This window comes from Zeus faber (assembly GCF_960531495.2).
Source record: "Zeus faber genome assembly, chromosome: 10".
In the NCBI taxonomy this organism is placed as follows: domain Eukaryota; kingdom Metazoa; phylum Chordata; class Actinopteri; order Zeiformes; family Zeidae; genus Zeus; species Zeus faber.
This window is the reverse complement of record NC_137199.1, coordinates 3,874,729-3,899,557: the sequence shown is the minus strand read 5'-3', so window position 1 is coordinate 3,899,557 and position 24,829 is coordinate 3,874,729. Positions and strand designations below refer to the sequence as shown.

Genomic DNA, 24,829 nt, shown 5'->3' with positions numbered 1-24,829 from the left:
GAGCACAACAGTAAAGTGTTAATATGCTGTATGTATACTTCCACTGTCAAATCTATTGAGCGGCTTACTGTCCTCGCTCCATCTGCTCCTTCTCAAACGGGAGCAAACTGTCCCTTCTCTTCACTCTTTAAATAGCCCGTACATTGTTACTGACATTATGCCATTACCTTTCTCCTGTAACAAACATCTCTCTCTCGAGTGTCTCGAGTCTCACCCTCCCAAGTTCCTGATCTCTAAGCCAAACTCGGTAAAAGTCTCACTTGTATTAGCCTCAGTTTTCTCCCCCCTTCCCTTCATGCTCCGCCCCTTCCTTTGCGACATGCACTGGCACGAGGCACTCCCCTCCACGTCTGCCTCCTAACCCCTGCTTCCAATTCTGTTTTTATTTGACTTCAACAGGGACAGTTGCTCTTTGTTTCTGTCCCTTGGGTAAGTCTCACTCGCCCGTCCTCCCGCTCCACGTCCCTGTAGAGGAGGGACTTCTGGGCCTTGAGGCGGCAGGCCAGCGACATGAAGATGGAGTCGACGTTCTGACTCTCGCGTGGGTCCTTGGCCGACGTCTCAAACAGCAGCATGTTGTGGGAGTCGGCGAATTTCAACGCCATGTTGGAAGGGACCTGCGAGTGGGGTGACATTTAGATTGCGTAAAAAAAAAAAGTGTAAAAACCTTTATGACATTCAGTTCTATTCTGTTCTGTTTTGCTTTGTTCTAGACGTTCTTGATTTGAACACCCTCACCTGTATCTGGTCTACAAGGTCACACTTGTTTCCCACCAGCACACGGGGCACGGATGCACTGACTCGATGTCCGTTACACTCCTGAGGAAAAAGAAACCAAAAAAAAAAGATCAGAGTCTTCAAGTCATTTTAACACATAATAATAATACTTCATCATTCATCCAATAAGATAAACAAATAAATACGGATACAATAACCCGTTCACATTGTTTGTCTGACGTGCCAGCACTCACACCAAATGCCTTTAGAATCCACAAAATAGTGGAAGCAAATTTTTAGAGCAAGTTCTCCACGAGACCAAATTAAATCAAATTGAATACTCTGTTGGATGTCTTTTTTGCATATAGACCTGTCTATCTCTGCACAATTGCTATACCCTGAAGTGCGCCAAAAAGCTGGCGTTGCAAGACCCCTCTGCTATGAAGCCTAAAGCCTGCTTTATGGTCACTGCAGCCATAGTGTCGTTTAGTGCACGCGCCATGAATGACATCATTGTGGTGCTCGCGACAGTGTTGCACGGAGATTTGGTGTGAGGGCGCGCACCCCCCCACTTTCTGGAACGCGGCGCGAAGGAAGGTTGTGTTTACAGTATATAGCAACTGTAAATGCTTGTGCTCTCTGGTAGCGTGTGCGCCATGAGTGGCATTACTGACTTGCGGCAACTATAAACCGGCCTTAAGAAGCCTCGTGGAGGAGGACCATTACGTTTGGCAATGTTGATGTAGTATCTATGCCTTCCATTAGGGGGAGATATTTGTCGATAATTTTCCTTTGCTACTGATTCTAAGTTGTACATCTAGGTACGCCCTATTTGTGGTGTGGAGACGGTGTGGTTTGAGCAGCCCAACTGTTTTGGGTCTAAGCAATTGGGCCCAGGATCAGGGTGGCTGTAGCCTGTTGCTCGTTAGAGTAATCAATGAGCAACAGGTAAAACCCCCATCCTCACACACACACACACACACACACAGGAGAGGAGCCCTTGTCATAACATGTTTTCCATCTGCTCCGGGCTTGATTCACCTTGCAAACTCGTTACAATAAAACTGGTACTCTTCAACTCCATCGCCTGTGTCTCTGTGTCGGAGCGCCCCGACAATACTCGGATGGCGTGTGACAGGGGAAACCGCCCCACTGGTCTAAAATGTGTTCTGACAGCATGTCTAGCCGGTCACGGCTCACCTGAATCCAGGTTTGTAGGTTGCGGAAAGAGGCCATCTTGGTGACGTCGTAAACAAAGACTACAGCGTGGACATTGCGATAGTAGTGCTCCACCATGGATTTACGGAATCGCTCCTGTCCTGCGGTATCCCAAACCTGAACCTGGAGAGGTAGACACAGATCGTTGATCCTTGGTCGGTGTTGGGTTTTCTCTTTGACCATGGTTGCAGTCACTGCCCAGTGTCTCATAAAGTGAATATACATACTTATTGTACATATACAGTACACTCACGTATGTACCCACCACAGCTTGAATTTGAATACAGGCGGGCAGCTATGGAACGTCCTTTGATTTAATATTAAATAAATAAATAAAGGTAAAACCGAGGAGGTAACCGAGGAGGAAACTGAGGAGGTATCGGGAGCTGAGGACCAGCTCTGAGCAACAACCACTGTTGCGTAGACAGCGGCAACGGAAGCGCCAGACCGCCAGTGTTCCCCGGCTCTGAATCTGTGAGATAACCACACCTCATTAATTGGCATTTATAGAAATGTGGCATTATGAAATAAAGGTGCCATGAAATAAATAAAAGTGGAATTATGAAATAAAGTCCCCTGAAATTGATAAAAATAGTCTTGTGAAAAAACATCCTTTTAAAAATAAAAAATATATATATTTATCTATTAAGCTGTATTTACGAATTTATATATTTACATGTATTTATATATTTATTGCCTTATCTATTTATTTATTTCAGGATTTATTTCATAGACATATTTATTTATTTATTTAATATTGACTCAAAGGGTGTTCCATAGACAGAAGAGAGATACAGAACAGTTTATAATATTTAACATTGTTTTGCCGAACGCATTATTGTTGTTTTGCGGCTTCATCTGGACGTGTGGGCATGGTATTACCTACCAGATATAGAAAACAAAATTGCACAAAATAGTATACCATAGTTAGTTAATACCATTTATCAGGAAAAACTGCAAGTGAAGCAATCTGTGTTCTGTGGTGTAAAGTTGATATTCCAGCCGCTGGCAGGCGAAGGAAGGTGAGTGGAGATATTAGGCTTACATGTTGTCAGGCAGAGCTAATCTATTATTACTGCGGTACTTCTGTCCGGCGGGCTGAAGGCACACCTTCTTGTACGCTCTGAATTCAAAGAACAAGTATTTGAAGCTTAGGGAAGGTGTTTGTCTACAGAGCTTCAGTCTCTGAAGCCCAAAGGGAAACTCGCTACATACTCTCTATAGTACTGAAGTAGGTCTACTCTGCCACTCGTGTATATTTTCACCAGGGTCATAAAGATTAAGAAAATCACAAAAGCTTAGCATTCGATCCAGTCTGTCAACATTTTAAATAGATTTGATGTTTGTCCCCTCCTCTCACTCTTACTCTTTTTCTCTCTGCCTATCCCTTTAATGTCAAAATTTGGCAATATTTTGCCTTTCCACTTAATGATGTATGACATGTGAAATGTTCACCTTACCATACTGTACCATACCAATATGTATTCTCTTACTTGCTGTGTAAACGTGTCATGTCCCATCACCATAGCCCTTAACTCAGCCCCTTGTGCTAAGGACCATAACATCACACCCCAATCCCATTTGAAATGATGAGATGTGGTTATTGCCACTGACCCTCTTTTCCACACCCAAAGCATTTCATTGTGTTAGATGTGGCATGAACAGTGTAGTCCATCTCGACGATTCTGTAGAACAATGTTATTTTCAGTTCCGTTGCATTGTTTTTTAAAACCATGAAGACATGGAACAAAAATCCGGTGTGATTGCACGAAGGATTCTCAGAAGGAGCGATATAAAAACGTGTTCCCTGGAGACTATACAAAATCTGATACATTTTGGTTGCAGTAGAAGTAGTTGTGCTATTGAAGCTTAAATAAAAACACTACATTGTGTTGTTGTCTTTATTTATGTCCGTGTTAATGCTACTGTTCCAGGTGACAAGTCGCAGCTCTCAGTTGACATTGCTGTTCGTGCAGGAACAATATCGGGAATTCAACAATGTAACAGAAATTAGTTTTTAGGTGAAGCCATGTGTGATAAGTGCAACTGACTCACAATAAATAATTGACTGACTAAATTTACAAATAGTGTGTGTGTGTGTGTGCGCGCGTGTGTGTGTGTGTGTGTGTGTGTTTGTGCGTGTGTGTGTGTGTGTGTGTGTGTGTGTGTGTGTGTGTGTGTTTGTGTTAGGGGGCAGTTAGAGGTTGCAGACAGACTGTCTTACTGAAATTGGAGAGGGTGAGGTAATGGTTTTGAAAAGAAAGAAAAGACTAATATAAAAAAGAAAAATATTAGGTCGCAATTTGCATTGCAATTTTGTATATTAGAAAGCTTAGCATATTAGAAAGCCTTACAAACCGGTCTTGTTTGTAGGGTTTTGGAATACACAATGTCTAACCTTTGTGATCAATCTTTTTTTTTTTTCATTTTGGTTCTATTAAGATTGCAGCAACAATGTTTTCATCCAATTCCACCGTCACTAAGGTATTGCTATAGACTGCTATTGGCTATCGTCTAGACCTGTGATTCAAAACCTTTTTATTTCAAGGACCCTCAATTTCATACGCAATATGCCGTGGACCCCATTCGATAAGATGTTGTCTCTGGGACCCCCAACTGAGAATAGTTTGATTTAGTCTAAAATTCCATACCTATAAGTTTACTATAGACATAAATATAATAGGACCATTAGATAATGTACAACAATGGCTGTTTTGATCGCACTTTCTCTAAACGCCTGTACATGAAATAGAGGTGCAGGTTGAACCATTAATCATTTTTCATGCAATCCCCTGTAACCTCTTGAAGGACCCCTGAGGGGTCGCCGGACCCCACGTTGAGAACCACTGGTCTAGACCGACTGGGCCTGCACTGGGCTGTAAAGAATTTGATGATGGAGAATGCTTATTCATTCACAAAGACTAACAACAATGAATTCATTGGAGGGTCACATCGATCACAGTCCGCGAGAGACTGGATTATTAGACCAGCAAATAAAACCTCCGACATCCCAGAAAAGGCAGCCGACGGAGGGCTCTTTGTCACGGGTCCTCCCATCCGTTACCTTGATCGTCTCCCCCTCGAGCTCCACCGCCTTCTCCCTGAAATCCACGCCGATCGTCGCCTCGGTTTTGTCCGGGAAGCTGCCCCCCGTGAAGCGGAACGTCAGGCAGGTCTTCCCCACGTTCGAGTCTCCGATGACGATGATCTTGAAGATCCGCGTCTGGATGCTGAGCTCGAGCGACGTGCTCAGGTCCATCGAGGACGTGAGGTGCGACGCGGTGTCGCCGCTGCTCGAGCGGCCCCTCGCGCTTCTCGCTAGATCCACGGAGGACGTGAGGATCGTGACATTGTCGTTGGGCCGATCCGCCGTGTTTTTGGGCCCCACTCCCGCCCGGGTCTCCTCGTTGGTCATTATGCCGGAGGAATGATGCGCAAGTCCGGGCTCGTCTCTCTCCCTCTCCCTGTGTGTCAGAAGGGAGGGAGGGGGGCGGGTCTGGAGGATGGGAGGATGGGAGGATGGGAGGATGGGTGGATGGGAGGATGGGTGGATGGGTGGATGGGAGGATGGGAGGATGGGTGGATGGGAGGATGGATCCATTGAAGGATGCATCTATGTGTGGATGGAAGGGTGGGCAAGGAGGAGGGAGGAGACTAGAGGTGGAGCGATGATAACGTTGCACTCTTGGGGTGGAAAAGGTAAAAAGAAGAAAAGTAATGAGAGAAAGGTAACAACATTTTTACTCTGCCTGATCATGCCGAACATTGACGTTTGTATTGGGGCTTGACGATATGTCGACATAATATCGATACCGCGATATCTTGTGGATTTTGATCATTGTAAAAGCGATGTGGTTAAATGTTGTCTGACGGTTATAATATCCACGTTACCAATGATCGTTTCTCAAAAATATTTGTTGTATGTCAATATGATATGAAAGTACTGATAGTCGACCCAAAACATCCTTGAATTATTGATATCAAGGTGTTTGTAAAGATAAGTGATGAACAACAAACAATGTTTGATTTTGTCAATATCAGCCATCCCTAGTTTGGAAATGCTTGATGTAGCCTCATGTAGCCTTGCTCTGGACAAAAGTGACATTAATCATAACAATATAGACAGAAGATCAAAGTCTACAGCCTGTTCTTGAAATAGATTCAGCAGGTTGACAGAACAAGATGTGGGTCAAAGAACAGGACACTTCCCTAAAATAGTCATTTTGATTATAGCTTTCTGCGGGACAATCCTAACCCTGATACATCAACACACACACACACACACACACACACACACACACACACACACACACACACACACACACACACACACACACACACACACACACTTCTGCACACATGCACAAAAAACATGCATTCCTCTCTGATAGGGTCCCTCTCACACATACTGTTACACGCACACACGCAAGTGCACACACACACACGCACACACACACACACACACACAGACAATTGCAGACTGTCGCACACTTGCTGTGATGTATTATGCTAATCAGCTCATCACACACACACACACACACACACACGCACACACACACACACACACACACAAATACTATTTTCCAAAGACGCACACACACACACACACACACACACAAGCGCAGCATCTATTTCTGAGGCATATGCACAACATTATCACACACCACACACAGTCTCTCTTTCTCTATTTGTCACACAAATCCACACCACAGAGACACACATAAACATCCATACACTCACTGTGGATTGAACAATTCCAGCATTTGTGTCTGACAAAGCCTCCTTCTCCTTCCTCCGTCAAAGGCCCATCTGTCTGAGAGGAAGCCTCAGTGGGGCATTCATAATCCAGAGAATAACACAAATCACACACAAATACTGTACGTGGAGTATCAGAATAAGATAGGGAATGTTGGGAGGAGCTACAATACAATACAAATACACTAAAGCGGTGTAACTTCCTGTTTCTAGTCTTTTACGTTTGTAAAGATTCCAAAACAAGATGATTTGCAGAAGCGCAAAACGGTCAATAAAAGCCTAAAAAACCTGATTAAAAAATCTGACAAAAAAGCAAATGATCATTATTTTTTTTTCAAGGCTTAAACAGTCCTGTTGGACTGTGTTTCAGCACAGTGAGATCTGTACATTTCTTCAATAGTGCTCAGCGAGTTTGTGATATGAACAGTTTATGGGAACAAACAGCCTGTGGTGAAAGATGGTGAACCTGTCCTCTAACCCAACTTCACAAATGGACTTTTCCTCCTCCAGTCTTGTGATTAAAATGTGTCTTTTGTGGCTCTCTGCCAACGTCTCTCTATCCAGCACCAACTGAAACACTTACAGATACATCAATGGAGAGATTTCATCAGGCATGGGTGTGACTAAATGACCAGCTGCCCACTGACCACAAGCCCCTTTTTTGAATCAAGCAAACATGGGTCAGGTCAATAACATGCATACAACTCAAGACCTTAACGCAATCGTACATAGGGGCATGTGGCATTTCCAAGAAACATGAATTAAAAGTTCTGTTTGGTTTCATTCAAGTCAATTTAAAAATGAAAAAATAAACCATGACTGGTAACAAATTCATATATCAGCTTAGCTACTGTAGGTTTCATAAGAGCATTTAATATTTTTTGAGAAATAATAACTTATGTCAGCCTGCATCCTGTCTCCAAATAGCACTTTCCTAGCATATCAATACTGCTTAACAGCAGTGAAAATATGAGTTTATTTAACCCTATTTTGAAATATATTGACTCAACAATCAATGATCGTGAACAGATTTTTCTTCACTGTGGACTGTTACCTGTTTGTACAAGCCTTTTGCATTGCCTCTCATCCTCTCCTCTGGAAATTATTTTGGTAAATAGCCCGATGGATTGAACCCCTTTATACTGCCTTGTAGCTACATAAGTGAGTATCATTATAATGACCCTAGCAATGCGCTTTCACTATCTTTAAATGATAATGACGAGGTAAAAAAAATATTTTGCGATTTACTTTTTGAAGTTATCAAGCAAATTTTGATCAAGTGTTTCTTTGACCATAGCAGCAGTCAAATTTACTACAAAAGCTAATGACAACTAATAGAGAAGAGAATGAAAAGCACCATGAAGAGATAGAAATGTATCCAATGAAATTAGAAAGACGCATTTTATTATAAAGCCCAAGACAATCAAAATAACTGGTATTTGGCATTCGGTGGTATTTGTCCTGGGAAAATTTACTTTAATAACTTGAAATGCCATGAATTCTATATGTTATTTGTTGGTGCATATTGTAGGACCTTCACAACAACTGGCCATATGCGTCATAGTAGGAAGACACTTAAAAGAGGAATGTTAAATTATATATGAAGGGAAAAAAAGTTATGCTGAGGCAGTATTTTCAAATGTAAATACATTATATAGTCAACGATATCACGAAAGTGACCTGCAAATTAGAGACACATTCCACACTGTGAAGGCAAAAATACACAGTAAAGTAAAGTTTGCAGATAATTTGCTGCAAAATCTGCTTACTTGTTTGGAAATTGTGCCGTTAAAATCAAAATTGTTCAGCAACATGCCATTAAACCACTTGTAAATTTGGCGATTTTAATCTTGGTATTGAAATCCTTACAGATTAAACATTTTCATCTAGCCATTCCCTAAACTGTGAAATTTTACTTTTCAGATCACCTGTAAGTATGTGGATTTAAAATCAGTCCCAAGGGCATTCTTTGCGTTGCACTTGTAAATGCCAGAGTTTGTTAGCATTGGGTTTTGTATAACCAGACTCCCCTCCTCCGTCATGTGGGTCCCACCCTGGACTGTGAACCGGTTGTGGGGCACCAACGTGGTACGTCCGGGCAAAGTCCATGAAATTTCGGGTTTAGGAATACCGGCTGCAATGCAATTGATTGTCACTGGGGATCCTCTGTTGACTCTCGTGATGGAGGCTGGTGCATTAGTGATATGTGGCGGGTAGACCATAACCGTGACCGGATAAGACAATGTCGACGAGCCAAACGTGTTGGAGGCTTTACAGATGTACGTTCCCTTGTCAAATGTGGCAACCTCTTTTAACTGTAGTGTCCCATTGGCAAAAAGAGATAACCGACCAGTGCTTTGGGGTTTGTCCAAAATGAGGCCATTGGGTAGAGTCCATTGAATTGACACCTGCTGCCAGCTATCCACAGAGCATGGCAGGTTCAGGCTGTGGCCGTATGTAATCTTTATACCACCTGGAGGGGTTGAAAAAAGCAATGGTTGTGTGTTATATTTTCCACATCACATATTCAATATCACATCATTATTCATTATCTAAGGGTCAACCTTGGTCTCAATGCTGCATAACATTTTCTCATTAAGACTGTCAGTGATAAATTACTGTACCTGTAGATCCTCTGATCACTGGCTTTCTCCCCGTCTCCAGGGCATAGCGTTTCTCCACTTGTCCCGCAACGTTTTTCACTACACATCGGTACACTCCCTTATCAGTTGCAGCTGGTTGGGAGATCTGGAGAGTCCCATTTACCAGGTGATGTACAAAACGTTGGAGTCTGACACCAGGGGATAACACTGTTCCATTGGGTAAGATCCAAGCAAACTCAGGGTGCGGCTTACCGCGGGCAGGGCACTCAAGTGTTATTTCTCCACTGTCTTGTTTGATTGATAAGATTTCAATATTGGGCACGGCAAAGCTTGGCTTCTCAGCTAGTGATGCCACGTCAAGTTGAACCCAAAACGAGGCTTCACCTAAGGTGTTTTTGGCCAGACATGTATACCTCCCTTCATCGGTTTTCCTTACCCCTCTCAACTCCAAGCTTCCATTGTGGTGAACCTGGAAACGACCACCCAGGTAGGGTGTAGGGAGAGTGTGGCCATAAGGTGTGACCCATGAGACCCTGGGCTCAGGGTTTCCCACTGAATGGCAATCCAACTGAGTTGTTTGGTATGAGACTGTCAAAACCCTTGCTGTACTCTTCCCTTTCACACCATTGATATGAGGCTCCTGGGATTCTACCTCGAGTTGGAAATTTTTAACATCCTCGCCGGCTGGGTTTCGGGCCACGCACACATATTTCCCTTGATCGGCTAGTGTCACACTCTTTACCAGTAGCATCCCAAACTCCAAAACCTGGTATCTTTCTGATGATGCAAATATAACGTCATTACCAGGTGAAATCCATAGTATTCTTGGCATGGGTTCACCTGTTGCCTGACAGCTCAACTTAGCTGATTCCCCCAACTTTGCTGTCACCAACAATTGTGATTTCGATATAATCCTCGGAGCATCTGGTCCTACTTTGACGCTCACTTTTTTCTCATCTTTGCCCAGTTTGTTCTTGGCATAGCAGGTGTAGTCACCTTCGTCCTTTTTGCCCATCTGCTGCAGGACTAAGGTTCCATTTCCAAAGATGACGTAGCGACGGTTGCGAACACCACTGTCATCTGATTGAAGGGCGTTATTAATTATGGTTCCATCAGGAAGGCTCCAGGAAACTTCTGGATCTGGGAGGCCTGTTGCCACGCAGTCAACCTAAGGGGATGAAGAACGGAGTGAGAAGGTTTTAAATTAGTTCTTAAATGTATACAATAATGTGATATTGATTTGAATTGTGTCATTATTTCATTTGCACTTTCTAAAGACATATGTTGCAGTTCCGACTGCCACACGCCACCTGAGTGGCTCTTCTAGGGGCTCGCCGACATAAACGTTTATTGGAGAGTGGCAAGAGGTAAAAAGCCAGGAGCAGATTGAATGTTGTCATGATGAAGGCTCTCCCTGTGTGTCTGGATGGGTGATTTTAACCTGTGTTCATCAATTGCTCTGATGAACAACAGATATACAGCCACCCCTGATCCTGGGCCAAATGAACTAGACCCAAGGCAGGTGTAGCTGCTTAAATGAAACCACCCCTACACCACAACATACAAGTCAGAGACAGAGGGAAAAATAAGTTATTTCAAGCACAGGTTGTATCATTCTTTTGAAATTAATTCTATCTTGAGTCAGCCAAATACGATTACTGAAAATGTTGTCCTCAACAACAAACAACAGAAAGTGGTGGGACTAATATGAGTCGCAATAGGATGATTTCTAACTTGATTTTAAACTTGAGCATACCAAAATTAGTATACTGGCTGCTGCTTGCAGCTGAGTGTACCATACTTATCTTAATGTTGATGGATTTTGCAATAGCTCCATACAGATACCTGGAAGTTCTGTCCATAGGTGACTTGGGTCTGGGCGGTTTTTAGACGCTCAATCCTGGGAGGGGTCATCAACACCTCAATCTGATACAACAAAAATGAAGGCGCATAAACAAAAGCCAAAATAAACTTGGCCGAAAGTATTAACCCCCCCCAGAAGATATATGTCAAAACTGTGGTGAGCCCCCACCCCCCTCCACCCACTTCATCAGTGGACGAAGAGTGCAGTAATGAGAAAAAAGTACCACAACAGTAAATCTAGGTGGTTTATGGTTGCATATGCATATATTTTCTGAGATAAAAGACATAGCATTAGTGCCTGGAAAAGATCAAACAAGCATACATTTCATCTTCAAATTGCGCTGTTTCATAAGAAATTGAGATGATCCATTCATCTCAAAGAGGCTCTCTAGGGGGTGTGCCAAAGAATGCATTGGTGGTACATCACAGACCAGCATCTAAAATAACCTAACTGCCCTGTTCTTGGATACAGAGAAGTGTAGGATTTGGTTCCATGGACCACATAACAACTTGGAGGGTATTATTTTGCCCATATTAATTCTGATAATGTGGGGTCCCCTTTAAAGCTTCCAGTACAAAGAAAATAATTTAAATAATAATAATAATAATAATAATAATAATAATAATAATAATTAATAATAATAAAAATGTTCCCTGAGGTTCCAAAGGCTGTACAAAGATAAAATAAAACATACTACCATGGACTGCAATCTGAAAATGTAATTCCAAATTCCACCTCTGCACTAGATTTACAATACGTGGATCACTGGTCACTACTACCAATTGCAATAATTGTTGCAATTACTTTGTAAAATATAACTGCTTCTGTGTTTACAGGGCAATTATTTGATTCCATAAGCTTGGTTAGTAACAGCTGGATCAAGCAAATTGTTGCTGATCCCTTTGCTTGGCTCAACTCAGTTTACTAAGTTTAGTAGTTTATGAAAAGGCATTGAAATTATGTATTTACAATATGATGCTAATTGAAAGGGATTTCCTATCTATAAGAAGTCTTAAGCCAGGTAAACACACTGATTGCAATCAAACAAACCTGTCCAAAATCCTCATGTTCCACCATTGAACTAATCTCACCTGGAAAAGCTCCATGTCATCCCCATTAAGGCGCTGGAAGAGACACAGATAGTTTCCACCGTCTAGTTCCGTAAGCTGTAGGATCCTCAGAGTCCCATTAGGAAACACTGTAAAAGGTCTCTCTGGACTGGAGAAACGGGAATCAGCAGAGACGAAGCATTTGTGCTTTTTAATCTCAAAGTACATTTTTACTTATTTTAATGGTGAATTTCTGTATACACACACACACACACATATATATATATATATATATATACATACCGATCAGCCACAACATTAAAACCACCTGCCTAATATTGTGAAGTCCCCCTCGTGCCGCCAAAACAGCTCTGAGTCCAGGCATGGACTCCATAAGACCTCTGAAGGTGTCCTGTGTGTGTGTGTGTGTGTGTGTGTGTGTGTGTGTGTGTGTGTGTGTGTGTGTGTGTGTATATATATATACAGTGTATATATATATATATATATATATATATATATATATATAAATTCAATATAAATACACACACACACACACACACACACTCACACACACACACACCTTCAGAGGTCTCGAGGTCTGTGGTTTCTGCCCCAAGACGTTAGCAGAATATCCTTTAAGTACTCTAATAACGTTTTCACAACAAAATTAGTAAAAAAGATAATGGCCGATTGACACCTTTCCAATTGCCTGTCACGTCCGACGTCACAAACATGTTGGAAAAGGGGCGTGCCATGGTACCAGCCTGATTGGGAACAAAATTGTAGAGGAGACAGCAACTTAAACAAACAAAAGCATAAAACTGGAAAACTTAATAAAAAGGTATTTTGAGCCGTTCAAAAGAACTGGATTGTTCATTAATAACCCAACATTACAGTAGAAGGAGGATACTCCACGCTGCCGGTGCTCCATGCGTGCACCTGTGCCCAGCGGGAGCGTGGGGGTTCTCCCCTGTGCTCCCTACGGTGCGATCCCCACACAACATTTCATGGTCCCCCATGCAGAAAAAAGTCAATAACTTCTAATTTTAATTTTGGATTCTCAATGGGATATGAAATATGATTTATGCGGCAACATATGGAACTTCAACGCGAATCGCATCGCACCTGTAAAGGGGCCAAATTAGCGGGTCGACTCGGGTGTCCTGTTCACATCAGAGCCGATTGGAGGTGGAGTCGATTAACACCTCTGTCTATTGCAGGTCGTATGACCTATATTAGCGGGTGTTGCTGTTTTTTTTGTGCAGTAGGAAAGAGGTATAAGTTGCGAGGTGGGGCCCCCATGGATCGAGCTTGTTGTTCTAGCACATCCCACAGATGCTCTATCGGATTGAGATCTGGGGAATTTGGAGGCCAAGCCAACACCTTGAATTGTTTGTCATGTTCCTCAAACCACTCCTGAACAATCTTTGCAGTGAGGCAGGGTGCATTATCCTGCTGAAAGGGGGACACTACCATCAGGGAATACCATTTCCACGAAGAGGTGTATTGGTCTGCAACAATGTTTAGGTAGGAGGTACGTGTCAAAGTAACATCCACATGAATGCCAGGATTCAAGGTTTCCCAGCAGAACATTGCCCAGAGCATCACATTGCCTCCACCAGCTTGCCTTCTTCCCATAGTGCAACCTGGTGCCATCTCTTTCCCAGTTAAACATGCACCCGGCCATCCACATGATGTAAAAGAAAATGGGATTCATCAGACCAGGCCACCATCTTCCATTGCTCCATGGTACAGTTCTGACGCTCAAGTGCCCATTATCGGAGTTTTCGGCAGTGGACAGGGGTCAGCATGGGCATTCTGATCCGTTTGCTGCTAGGCAGCCATGCAGCCAGCTGCGATCACTGTGTGTTCTGAAACATTTATATTGTAGCCAGCATGAACTTTTTCAGCAATTTGTGCAACAGCAGCTCCTCTGTGGGATCAGACCAGACGGGCTCCCCACAAGCATCAATAAGCCCTGTCGCTGGTTCAACTAACCACTGCATTCCGGGAACACCCCACAACATTTTGGAGATGCTCTGAACCAGTCGTCTAGTCTAATTTGGCCCTTGTCAAAAATCGCTCAGATCCTTACACTTGCCCATTTTTCCTGGTCCCCACACATCAACTCCAAGAACTAACTGTTCATTTGCTGCCTAATATATCCCAACCCTTGACAGGTGCCATTGTAACGAGATGATCAATGTTATTCACTTCACCTGTAAGTGGTTTTAATGTTATGCTAATCAGTGTATATAGTTATATAGAAAGTAAACATTAGAGGTAAAAAATATGGTTTCCATTTACCTGTATCGATGCTCTATTATGGTCTTGGAGGGTAGCTGCCAGACGGTCCCCCTTGTTGACCCAATAGACTCAGGACAGTGAAGGTAGACAGTGGAACCATACATAGCAGAGACCAGGTGCTGTTGGGATGGCCTCGGAATCTCATGGTGGTTGTAAGGGGGGATGGGCACCGGTTTAGGAGGTAGCTGCTGAGGGAAGGCAGGGGGGTCGACTCTGACTACAAGATGGACAGTTCTTTTGGCGACACCCACTGCATTGTTTGCTGAACACTCATACCTGAGAAATCAATAAATAATAGATACAATCACATGCTATTTGTCGAGCTTGTGTTTGAGACTATCAAGTCATTTTAATTCCTTAATAGCATTGCAACAGGTTCAACTGCAGGTTCAACTGCAGTTAAATTTCAAATTTACATATTTTCTTTCCAATATTCACTTCAATATTTTATTTGATTAATCAGTCCAGTCTTGTGAGGTTGTCATCTAAATATGATGCATCAGCAAATAATGTTATTTGCTAGCATTTTGTCTCATGGATTATTTCAGATTTCTGAATGGATTATATTATAGGTACTCCTCACTTAATGACCGAGTTCCATTCCTTGGACCAGGTCGTTAAATGTATTGGTCGATGAGGGAGGTGTTATTTCACATTAAGGGGGCGTGGCGATTGTGAAGGCTAGTGTAGTGAATACTGACAGACCGCGGGAATGAGACTGAGACTGAGAACGGTGATGCGTGATGATATGCTTGATGTTGAGACGCTGCGCACGCACACGTGGTACGTTACGCAGCGATAACAACAGTACTGACTGGTGGGAGAACTGGTCTTAAGTCCGAATGGTCGTTAAAGAGGTAGGTCGTTGAGTGAGGAGTACCTGTATAACGGCATAATGACGGTTACCAAGGGAATGATGAGGGAATACATAGTAAGGAACAAATGAACATGAATCCATGTCCTGGAAAAAAACAGATTTGCCCTAAATGGAAGTGATATCCATTATTCCTCCAGAACAGAGGGACAAGGGTGTCTACTCTTTCTTGTCTATCTCTCAGTACTCAATGAGAATCAATGTACTCAATTGGGAATTTATGAATTTAATGAATTGATATAAAGCTGAAATATCATGCAAAAATTACCATTATTTGATGTTTATCAGTTTTTTTTCTGTGTGACATTGATTAAAGACACTATGTAGACTCAGCCTTGCTGACTATGACCATATTTTTATTCCACCAAACTACCAAACATCTTATTTTATTTCAAACAGTTTGTTTCCGTATACGTACCTTCCAGCATCAGTTGGTGAAACTTTCCTGACATACAGGGTCCCATTGGGAAATACAAATAACCTGCGGCCCAGGAACTGTGATGGCTTAACCTGGACCCCTGCTGGAAGGGTCCATTTTAGAAAGGGTTCCGGTTCACCTTTGGCAGAGCAGTGGATATACACACTCCTCCCTGGTTGGAAAAAAAAGATTATGCATTTTTACATTCTCCCTTGGCCACAGAATGGGTAAATTGTGACTTTAAATCTATCATCTTCTTCAGTGTAGTTTTGATGTGCGATACTGACATCTCTACAACATACCTGGTTGAATGCTCACACTATCTGATGCATCCTCATTGATACTCGGTGGCAGAGCCGCCACATGGAGATGATAGGTGACTGTGTCAGCTCCTGCTGCGTTGCTCGCGATGCATTTATAGTCTCCTTTGCTGGAGAAATTGGCAGACTGGATTTGGAGAGTCCCATTTGGAAGCAGAGACACCTGAGAGAGCACTGTCCGGGCCGCTTCAATGTCACGGATAAAAGTCCTGTCGGGAAGAATCCAGGAAATCTGGGCGGGGGGCTTCCCAGAAGAAAGGCAATGGAAACTGACGCTTTTGCCCAGATAGACCGCTACCTCTGCGTTTTTGGGGGAGAGGATCTTAGGTGCCTGAGTCTGGACCGCCAAAGTGATCACCATGCGGTCTGACCCGAAGCTGTTGTGCACGGTGCACAGGTACTGTCCTCGATCCTGAAGCTGAACATTTTTAATGACAAAGGTTCCGTTCTTGAACACTTCAAAACGCTGTCCATGCTTTGTGTTGGCAGGGATGGTGGCGCCTAGCCAAAGAATGGCAGGGTAGAAGACAGATGGGAGCAGATTGCAAAGAAGAAAGGAAGGGAGAGGAGATCACTTTTAAAAACAGTAAAATGAAAAGATCTTCCAATTACAATTGCTCTATGAAGTCACATTGTAAACCTTTCAGCCTACCAACTCTCTGGATCACTATTCCATACAAATAATCAAGCACCACACACACACACACACACAGCCACCCGCATAGAAAAATGATCATTGGTCACCGAGGGGAGGGAAATAAAGCCATGAGTCCTGATTAGTTTTACTTATAAAACTTTGTGTGTGGAGTTCTCTATTAACGCCTGTTTTACTGGTCCCTGTCTACCATGAAATGACAGCCAGATGTCAGATAACACAGGCACACACAAACACACATTCACGCAGCACAATTTCTAACATGGTCTGTCTCTCTCTCTCTCTCTCTCTCTCTCTCTCTCTCTCTCTCTCTCTCTCTCTCTCTCTCTTCCACATACATTCCAACCCGACCCTTTCCTTTCTTTTTTTGTTAAGTTTCGATTCCCTCTCTCTCAATCATTGTCTCTCCCTGCCTTACCAGTGGAGACTTTGGTCCAGGCAAGGCCAGGGGCCGGATTTCCTGAAGCTTCACACGGGAGGTACACATGGCTCTCCGCCAACACTGACACGCTGGCCGTGGTTATTGTAGTGATCCGAGGTTTTGTTCCGCCACCGGCCATGTCCATCCTTCCCCGTAAAGGAGGTAAGGCAGTGGGATGGTGTGAACTCATTCGTCCTGTTAGAAAATGGTACCAATTTACAGGACTTACAAGTGAGGAATACGAATGTTTGACTAAAAAACAAAACACACAGTTTCTGTGTTGATGACCGACCTCCAAAGGGCCATAAACTTCCATGCGAGAATCCAGGGGTTGGGTGTGGGCATGGTAGGGAGGTAGGGAAGACCCCAGTAGTAAAGGAGAGGGAAGGTATGGCCGATTTCACAGGTTTAAGGTTGTGTGTGTTTGCAGCTGTAGCCACTGGTGGTTCGGGAAAGTAGGGTTTCAGTAGTGGTAGAATGAAGGGTTTGGGAGTGTTGGAGGATGGAGGAGGATGCTGGATCCTTATCTGGGGCTTGGGGGTGAACGGGAGTGTCACCCTTCTCCCCAGCTGAGCGATGCGATCGAGCTGAGCCTGGGAAAGGGGTGAAAAAAAAGCTGACCTGCGTGCCTCAGTTTAGACGGTTAGCCCTGACAGACCGCCGAACAGCTTTTTTCAGATATTTAAGCACTCCTGTTTTACTGCCTTTTGAAAATCATTATACATACTTTACTTTGAGATAAATTCTTAACAAACATACCTGTCTGTATCTATTCCTGAGCTTGGAAAAAAGCAAGTAATCCCTGGATTGGGTCCCACTCCCACCACTGGCATGATGATGATGATGATGTTGATGATATGATAAGGGGGAAGCAGTTGTCTTCAGTCTGGTGTTACCTGAGGCATGAGTTGTGGGCTTTACTGTCTCTGCTGTGATCTCTGGACGGTTGGTGACCACAGGCCATGGTCGATAGGTGGGGAAAGGGAACAACCTAGGACCTAAGAATGGAGGACAAGCATGGCCAGAAATGTTAAAACCTTCCTCAAGTATTTTGAAGGGATTTCAGCATTATGGCTTACCAGTTGAATAAAAAGATCTGACGATGGCCTGTGCACTGTGATCTGTGAATGTTGTCAGATGTTGTCTTTTCACAACAACATTTCACACATTACACATAAAGGTTTTCCTCACCTTTCCTTGGACGATGAGAAGACCTTTGACCTGGCCCGGAAGGATCAAGGAGATGGGGATGGTAAGAAGGCCAGTAAGGGGTTGGTGGGTTTAGGGGAGACTGAGAAACCTTTTCATTCTTCTCTTCCCCCACTTTTGCCACCATTTTGGCTTCCTCCCTCACTTCTCCTCTTCTCCGCATTCCATTTTGGTCGTAATATGTTGGAGAGGGCCTGGAAGCTGTAGTTTGTCCAACTCTCTGGTTGTGCTCCTGAAGCCAGGGGTCCACTCTTGGGAATGCCGGGCTTTCTGGTTTTGTTTGTGATTTTTCTGTGTCTCCCTCCTGTTTTTCCTGTCTGATTTCTTCTCTCATCACACCTCGGTCTGTGTTTGAGGGTTTTGGTATATTTTCCTGTGAAGGAATAACCCTTGAAAGAGTAGTTCTCATTTGTGTTGTATCAATTCTTGAAGGTGTAGTGCGAGATGGCTCTCTATTTTGTATTGTTTGCCAGCCTCTATGTTTTTCCCTTTCTTTCTCCCTGTTTTCTTTTTCTTTCTCTTCCATTGCTTCCAATTGGTCTATTTTGCCTCCTTTGTCCTCTGTCCCATCCCTACCTTCACTGGAGACTTTACCCCTCTCCTCGACAGCCATCTCAGTGGGATAAGGTGTACTGTCTGCCTCTGGTGCTTTGGTCAGAGGGATCTTGCTTGTTAACTTAATTCCCTTTTCATCCAATTCACTACTATCCTTGAAACCATAGTCCAAATCAACTTCGTAATCAATTTTGTCTTCTGTTTGGTAGTCAGAATTTGAAGTTGTTGGAGTTGTTGTTGTTGTTGTTGTTGTTGTTGTTGTTGTTGTTGTTGTTGTTGTGGTTGTTGTGGTTGTTGTTGTTGGTGGTGTGGTTGTTGTGGTGGTGGTTTGGGGCTTTTTTGTTGAGCGGTGGGAGGTGTTCACAGAAGGATGAACTCTTCTTATTGGTGGTTTTCCATGTCTAAAAGGTGGCCTCCTTCTGTTGGGCCACCTCGGTGAGTGTTGGGAGGTCCTTATCCCCTTTCCATCAAGCTTAGTCTCAGACTGTTTGTCTGGCAGTGACGTTTGAGTGACAGAAGCAATGGTGATGTAGTCTGTAATGTCTGTGATTCTTCCACGAGTGTGCACAGACGGTTCCTTGTTTCTGGTGGCCTGAAAAACTGGTTGTCTAACGGAAGGTTGTATAAACTCTCGCTGCTTTTCTGCTCTGTCAGACTCTGCATACATGTTCACTCGTTTGTTGGATGAATGAGATTCAGTTTTAGCTCTCAGGTCTATAAATGAATTAGGCATTTCAGTCATAACATCAGAATTGGTGGGACTAGTGGCAGTAATTGTAGTTGTAGCTGTAGTAGTTGTAGGAGGTATGGCACTAGTGGTTGGTTTGGAGGTACTAGTTTTGGTCAGCCCAGTAGTTACCATTTTGATAGTTGCATATGGTAGTGATTGCACAGTGGTAAAAGCAGTAGCTGCTTTAGCATTGGCTTTAGCCAATATTTCTGCCCAGCGACTTGGATCTATTTCCTTCACAGATTTATTTGGCTTTCTCTTTGAATCTTTAATAATTTTCCTTTTCACAAAACCACCAGGATTTCTCTGCTGTGTTACAACCCTTTTAGGGGACCTGGTAGTTGAAGGGCGTTTGATTTCCTGGTAAACTTCCGCTGATCCTTCTCCCTCCTCATCACTGTCTAATAAGATTGTTGTCCCTCTCACTGTCTGTTCTTTGGCTTTGGGCTTGTCTTCGTTGACCTCCACCAGGTGTGACACCATATCAACTCCGTATATATTTGAGGCAATGCAGCTGTACTCCCCTGCATCATCTTGGGTCACCTTCTTTACCACCAGAGTCCCATTCTCTAACACTTCTGCCCGCCTTGTCTTTTGTGTGGGGAGAAGATTCAGATTCTTTGGCAAGTACCATATTGTTTGGCTGGGATGCACTGAGGTCACTTCACAAGGCAAAAACAGTTGGCGTCCCTTCTGAACTATCATTTTTTCACCGTTGAAAGCAGTAGGGCCGAGTAAGCGTTCTTTGACAGTGAGCCGTACAGGCACCAGGTCAACCCCGGCTTTAGTTCTGACCATACAGTGATAGAGACCAGCGTCTGACAGCGTGCTATTCAGAATCACTAGTTCCCCTCTCTCAGAAATTTCCATATTGTCACCAACTCCCTCAAACATGGAAATATCTGGCAGCATCCACTCCACTTTTACAACTGACCCTGAGGTAATAATGTCACATTCCAGGTGGACCTTTGAACCCTCTAGAACAGTCTGTACCCGCCCTGCTGCTCCTCGTCGAATCAATGCCCAAGATGAAGAAATGTCATTGTGGTCTTCATCCTGCCTTCTGTGATAATTAATCTGCTTGGAGATCATAGTAGTAAAATCCATTACAAGTTTCTTATTTGTTGTCTGGCGTCTGTTGAGCTGCAAAGTGACTTTGGGTTGAAGCAGCCAAGCAGGCTCTGCCACTAAATAACCCTTCAGGTCAGTGAAGTACGGGGAATTTTCATTGACAGCTTGAACATACTGATAGGTGGTTCTGGTTGTGTTCCCCCTTTGAAGTGCCCTTTGTAAAATGGCAGGACTTTCATAGTAATATGCAACCAGCCTCCATAGATTTTGCAGTGCTTCCCTGTCAATCTCGCACTCAAGGACGGTCACCAGAGACACATTGATCGACAACTCCCCTGGCGTTCGTGGATTCTCTGACCACATTATTGGCGAATTCTCACTGGGCTGCTGTACATTACAGGCCACGTGTGCATTGTTTCCGTGGCTGTCGGAAAGGACAAAGGTCAAGTGGCCGAAGGGTCTCTCAAGGTCGCGAGTGTACGGAAGATCGGGCTCGGCCTCCGACTCAGCCCACATGGGGTTGTCCCACCTTTTTAGGGGGGACTTGAGGAGCGGGCGCTGGCAGGGGATGTTGTCGGGGGTCAGTCCCAAGAGGAGGCTACCGTTAAGGGGCTGAGGGGAGGAGCACCGGGGGCATGTCTCACCGGAACCTGAGTCACGCTCCTTCTTGCACTTTATTACCCCTGAGAGTGAAGACAGGAGCAGAGAAACAGATGGGAATTGGGTGGGAGGAGAAGGGTCGGCGACGAGAGAAAAACAAGAGGTAAGTGTGGAAGAAAGGGAAGAAGAAGGAAGAACGGAAGCGATAGAGGGATATCATTTGTGAGGGAAAGAACTTGCATGGTTAGAAGGAATGGAAGAACAAGGAGAAAAACACAAAAAACATAACATTTGAGGTCAGTTAATAAAATAGTTACAATCTAGTGAAATGTAATCAAACAGTTCCGATATCTAAAGATGAAACAGTTTAAACACGCAGGGAACTAAATGAATGAGAGTCTGTAAAAAATAAAAAACAAATTATTTATTCTTTGGAGATTAAGGTCATCAGAAGTTCATATACCCACTCACATGTGTTTGCCTTTCCCTTCTGTATTCAAAGGAAACAGAATGATGTATAATCAAAAATTCTGCTGATTCAAAAAGCTAACATATGGAACTAGTTATAGCAGCTACACAAAAACTTAGCTAGGCACTAATAAAGGCCTTTAGTTTTAGAAAAACTGTATAACGGGATATACAGGATGAGAAAGAGTTTGTTTATGCTTGGAACGATGTTCTGAGTTCTCAGGTTCTGCACATTGAGAGATAACATTAAAAAACATTAATAATATAAGAAAATGTCTGGTTAGTTCAAAAATCAGATTTCTTTATTACAGGTAATGTATTTTTTTCAATCACTCAATTGTCCATATGGGATTATTAAAATGTTCTTGTTAAAGACAAAAAATTTGAAGAAAATCAGGATTTCCTTTGTTTTTAGCGTATTGTCTTATCTCTTACCCTCGTTCCTGGAGTTCCACTCAAGCAGCCAGTGGAGTTGACAGTCACATATCCAGGGGTTTCCATAGAGAGAGAGGAGCTCTAACCTGGGAGTGGTCTGCAGCACTGCAGCAGGGAGCTGCTCCAGTAAGTTGTCTGATAGGTGCAGGTGTCTGGGAAAATGTTGACAATAATACTTCACTATGTTATTCTTCATGAGATAAAATTGTTAATCTATGATGATTCTGCTACTAAAACATAGCATGAACCCGAGATGCTCTTGAAGTTCACCCACGTCTTCCAAAAGATCTCTTTAAGATTGGACCTTTCACCCCGCGATTTGACTTTCTCAGATTTTGTTCTCCATCAGTGAAGCAAAATCTAACTATGACTACTAAGTATTAGTAACTATTTTGAACGGCTTTGTTAAAGTTTTTACTATGTACTTTTGTGGGGGGATATAAAAACTTAATCCGGACTCCTCACCTGAGTCCAGATGACCAGAAGGTTCCCAGCAATGACAGGGTCACAAAGGTGTGAGGATGAATGTCCTTGAGAACGTTCCCTTCCAGCTGGAGAAGCTTCAGGGAGGTGAGACCCGAGAAGGAGTAGGGTTCGATGAATTGGATCAAGTTGTGGTCCAGGTGCAGGCGTAGGAGACTGACAAGACCCTGGAACAGGCCCGGGCTCACCATGGTTAGCTTGTTGTAGCTCAGCTTCAAGATCTGGAATATAAGGAAGGGATGAGATTTGTGTATTTTAGAGTAAATATAGTGTGAAAGAAGATTTAATGGAAGGGAAATGCATCAGGCAATTAAGCAAATAGTTGCCCAAATATTACTGTATATACTATGGACAACAACAGTAAGCTTCAGAGTCTTCTTGGAACCTTTCAAACGATTTAAAGTTTTATAAAAAAGTTTAATAAAAATAAGTGAATACCTTGTGATCATATGATCTCAAGGTATTCACTAAAATATGCAAGGCAAAACACAAACAGTATTTCATAAATTCAGGACAACAGGATTTTTTTTCATAGATGTATTAACAAATGGATATTTTAACATCAAGGAGATCTATCTATGCAAAACAGCGTGTAAATACACCGATCAGCCACAACATTTATAACCACTGACATGTGAAGTGAATAACACTGATCATCATATTAAGCAGCAAGTGAACAGTCAGTTCTCGAAATGTTCTTGATGTGTTGGAAGCAGGAGAAATTGGCAAGCATAATGATCTGAGTGACTTTGACAGGGGACAAATTGTGATGGCTAGAGGACTCGGTCAGAGCATCTCCAAAACGGCAGGTCTTGTTGGGTGTTTTCCGATATGCAGTGGTTAGTACCTACCAGGAGCAGTCCAAGGAAGGACAACCACCACGGTGTTGACTTAGCCTCCAAATTCCCCAGATCTCAATCCGGTCAAGCGTCTGTGGGATGTGCAGGAACAACAAGCCCGATACATGGATGCCCTACCTGGCAACTTACAGGACTTAAAGGATCTGCAGCAAACGATAATCCGAACATCAGAGCTGTTTTGGTAGCACGGGGGGGACCTACACAATATTAGGCAGGTGGTTTTAATGTTGTGGCTGAGCGGTGTATATGCTTCATTAACTCACACACACACGTTTATTTTTACCTGTAATGATCTCAAGCTGGAGAAGGCCCCGGGTTGAACTGTACTGATGTCATTGCCATGCAACATTAGCATCTCCAGTTGCCGTAATGACCTGAATTCTGCCCCGTCTACCTCTGTCAGGCTGTTATAACTGTTGTAGAAAGTGAGAAAGAACGTAAACAGATTATCTTAATGGGTTGCTCTTTGGGGAACAACATTTTAGTGCAATGTGGTCACTGTTGCGTGTGTCTAACAGCGCTGATCAAAAGGGTTAAAGGATAGGTTTGCCGTTTTTCAACTCAGGCCTTATTAAAATGTTGCTTCCCATCATTCATAACTGTTCTTAGCTCAACCTCGCTGGAGGTTTTACAGTTGAGAAACTAAACACTCTGCTGCAGCTTCTCCTGTGCTTAAATACAGTCCAACGGGGCAAATGTTTAAGTTGTAGAAAAACATTTTATCTACATTGTGAATTTCACAATGTAGATAAACAGTCTTTATATTTTTAACTGCACAAAAAAAGGTTTTTCAAGGTTTTGTACTTCCACAAATCAGTACATTGGCTTTTCCACACTAAGGTAAGAGACTAGAAACAGGAACCTGAGTTGCTTTACTTTACCATTACTGCTGAAGTAACGTTACTCGTTGGGCATTTAAGCCAAGTGAGAAGCTGCAATAGAGTTGTAAGTTTCTCAGTAATAAGGTTGTGCTATGAACAGTTATAAATTATGGGAACCACCAACATTTTCAAATTAGAGAACCTATCCCTTGTGCCAGCCAGACCAATATCAAGAGTAACAGAAAGTGGAGTTATTCAATCTTTGACCTCAGCATCTATTTGACAGAGCTTGTCTTTGAGGTAATTATCTTTGCACCTTATTATCTCCTAATGAAGATAATTGGCCTTGATCACACAATAAATATGTCAGTAAGAGTGGGCGTGTGTGTGTGTGTG

At 43.1% G+C, this 24,829-nt stretch overlaps 2 protein-coding genes across 2 annotated transcripts in view; both read right to left on the bottom strand.

The window, feature by feature from the left end:
- Positions 1 to 392: 392 nt before the first annotated feature.
- rab33a (RAB33A, member RAS oncogene family) lies at positions 393 to 5,350 on the bottom strand (the record flags this gene model as incomplete). Its single annotated transcript, XM_080008015.1, has 4 exons — positions 393 to 617; positions 739 to 819; positions 1,918 to 2,058; positions 5,000 to 5,350. The coding sequence occupies 4 exons, from the start codon at positions 5,348 to 5,350 to the stop codon at positions 393 to 395; spliced, it is 798 nt and encodes a 265-aa protein (XP_079864141.1).
- Positions 5,351 to 8,090: 2,740 nt separating this feature from the next.
- Positions 8,091 to 24,829, bottom strand: part of LOC307235560 (matrix-remodeling-associated protein 5) — a 36,711-nt gene continuing 19,972 nt past the window's right edge. Inside the window, exons 4-17 of the mRNA XM_080007687.1 lie at positions 23,896 to 24,025; positions 22,735 to 22,973; positions 22,270 to 22,421; positions 18,393 to 21,449; positions 17,961 to 18,199; positions 17,494 to 17,794; positions 17,199 to 17,396; positions 16,108 to 16,626; positions 15,806 to 15,977; positions 14,514 to 14,789; positions 12,249 to 12,375; positions 11,139 to 11,219; positions 9,315 to 10,461; positions 8,091 to 9,163 (exon numbers count right to left, since the gene is read on the bottom strand). Coding sequence (XP_079863813.1) covers positions 8,610 to 9,163; positions 9,315 to 10,461; positions 11,139 to 11,219; positions 12,249 to 12,375; positions 14,514 to 14,789; positions 15,806 to 15,977; positions 16,108 to 16,626; positions 17,199 to 17,396; positions 17,494 to 17,794; positions 17,961 to 18,199; positions 18,393 to 21,449; positions 22,270 to 22,421; positions 22,735 to 22,973; positions 23,896 to 24,025 — 7,192 coding nt within the window. The 3' untranslated portion in view covers positions 8,091 to 8,609. The remainder of the gene's footprint in view (positions 9,164 to 9,314; positions 10,462 to 11,138; positions 11,220 to 12,248; positions 12,376 to 14,513; positions 14,790 to 15,805; positions 15,978 to 16,107; positions 16,627 to 17,198; positions 17,397 to 17,493; positions 17,795 to 17,960; positions 18,200 to 18,392; positions 21,450 to 22,269; positions 22,422 to 22,734; positions 22,974 to 23,895; positions 24,026 to 24,829) is intronic.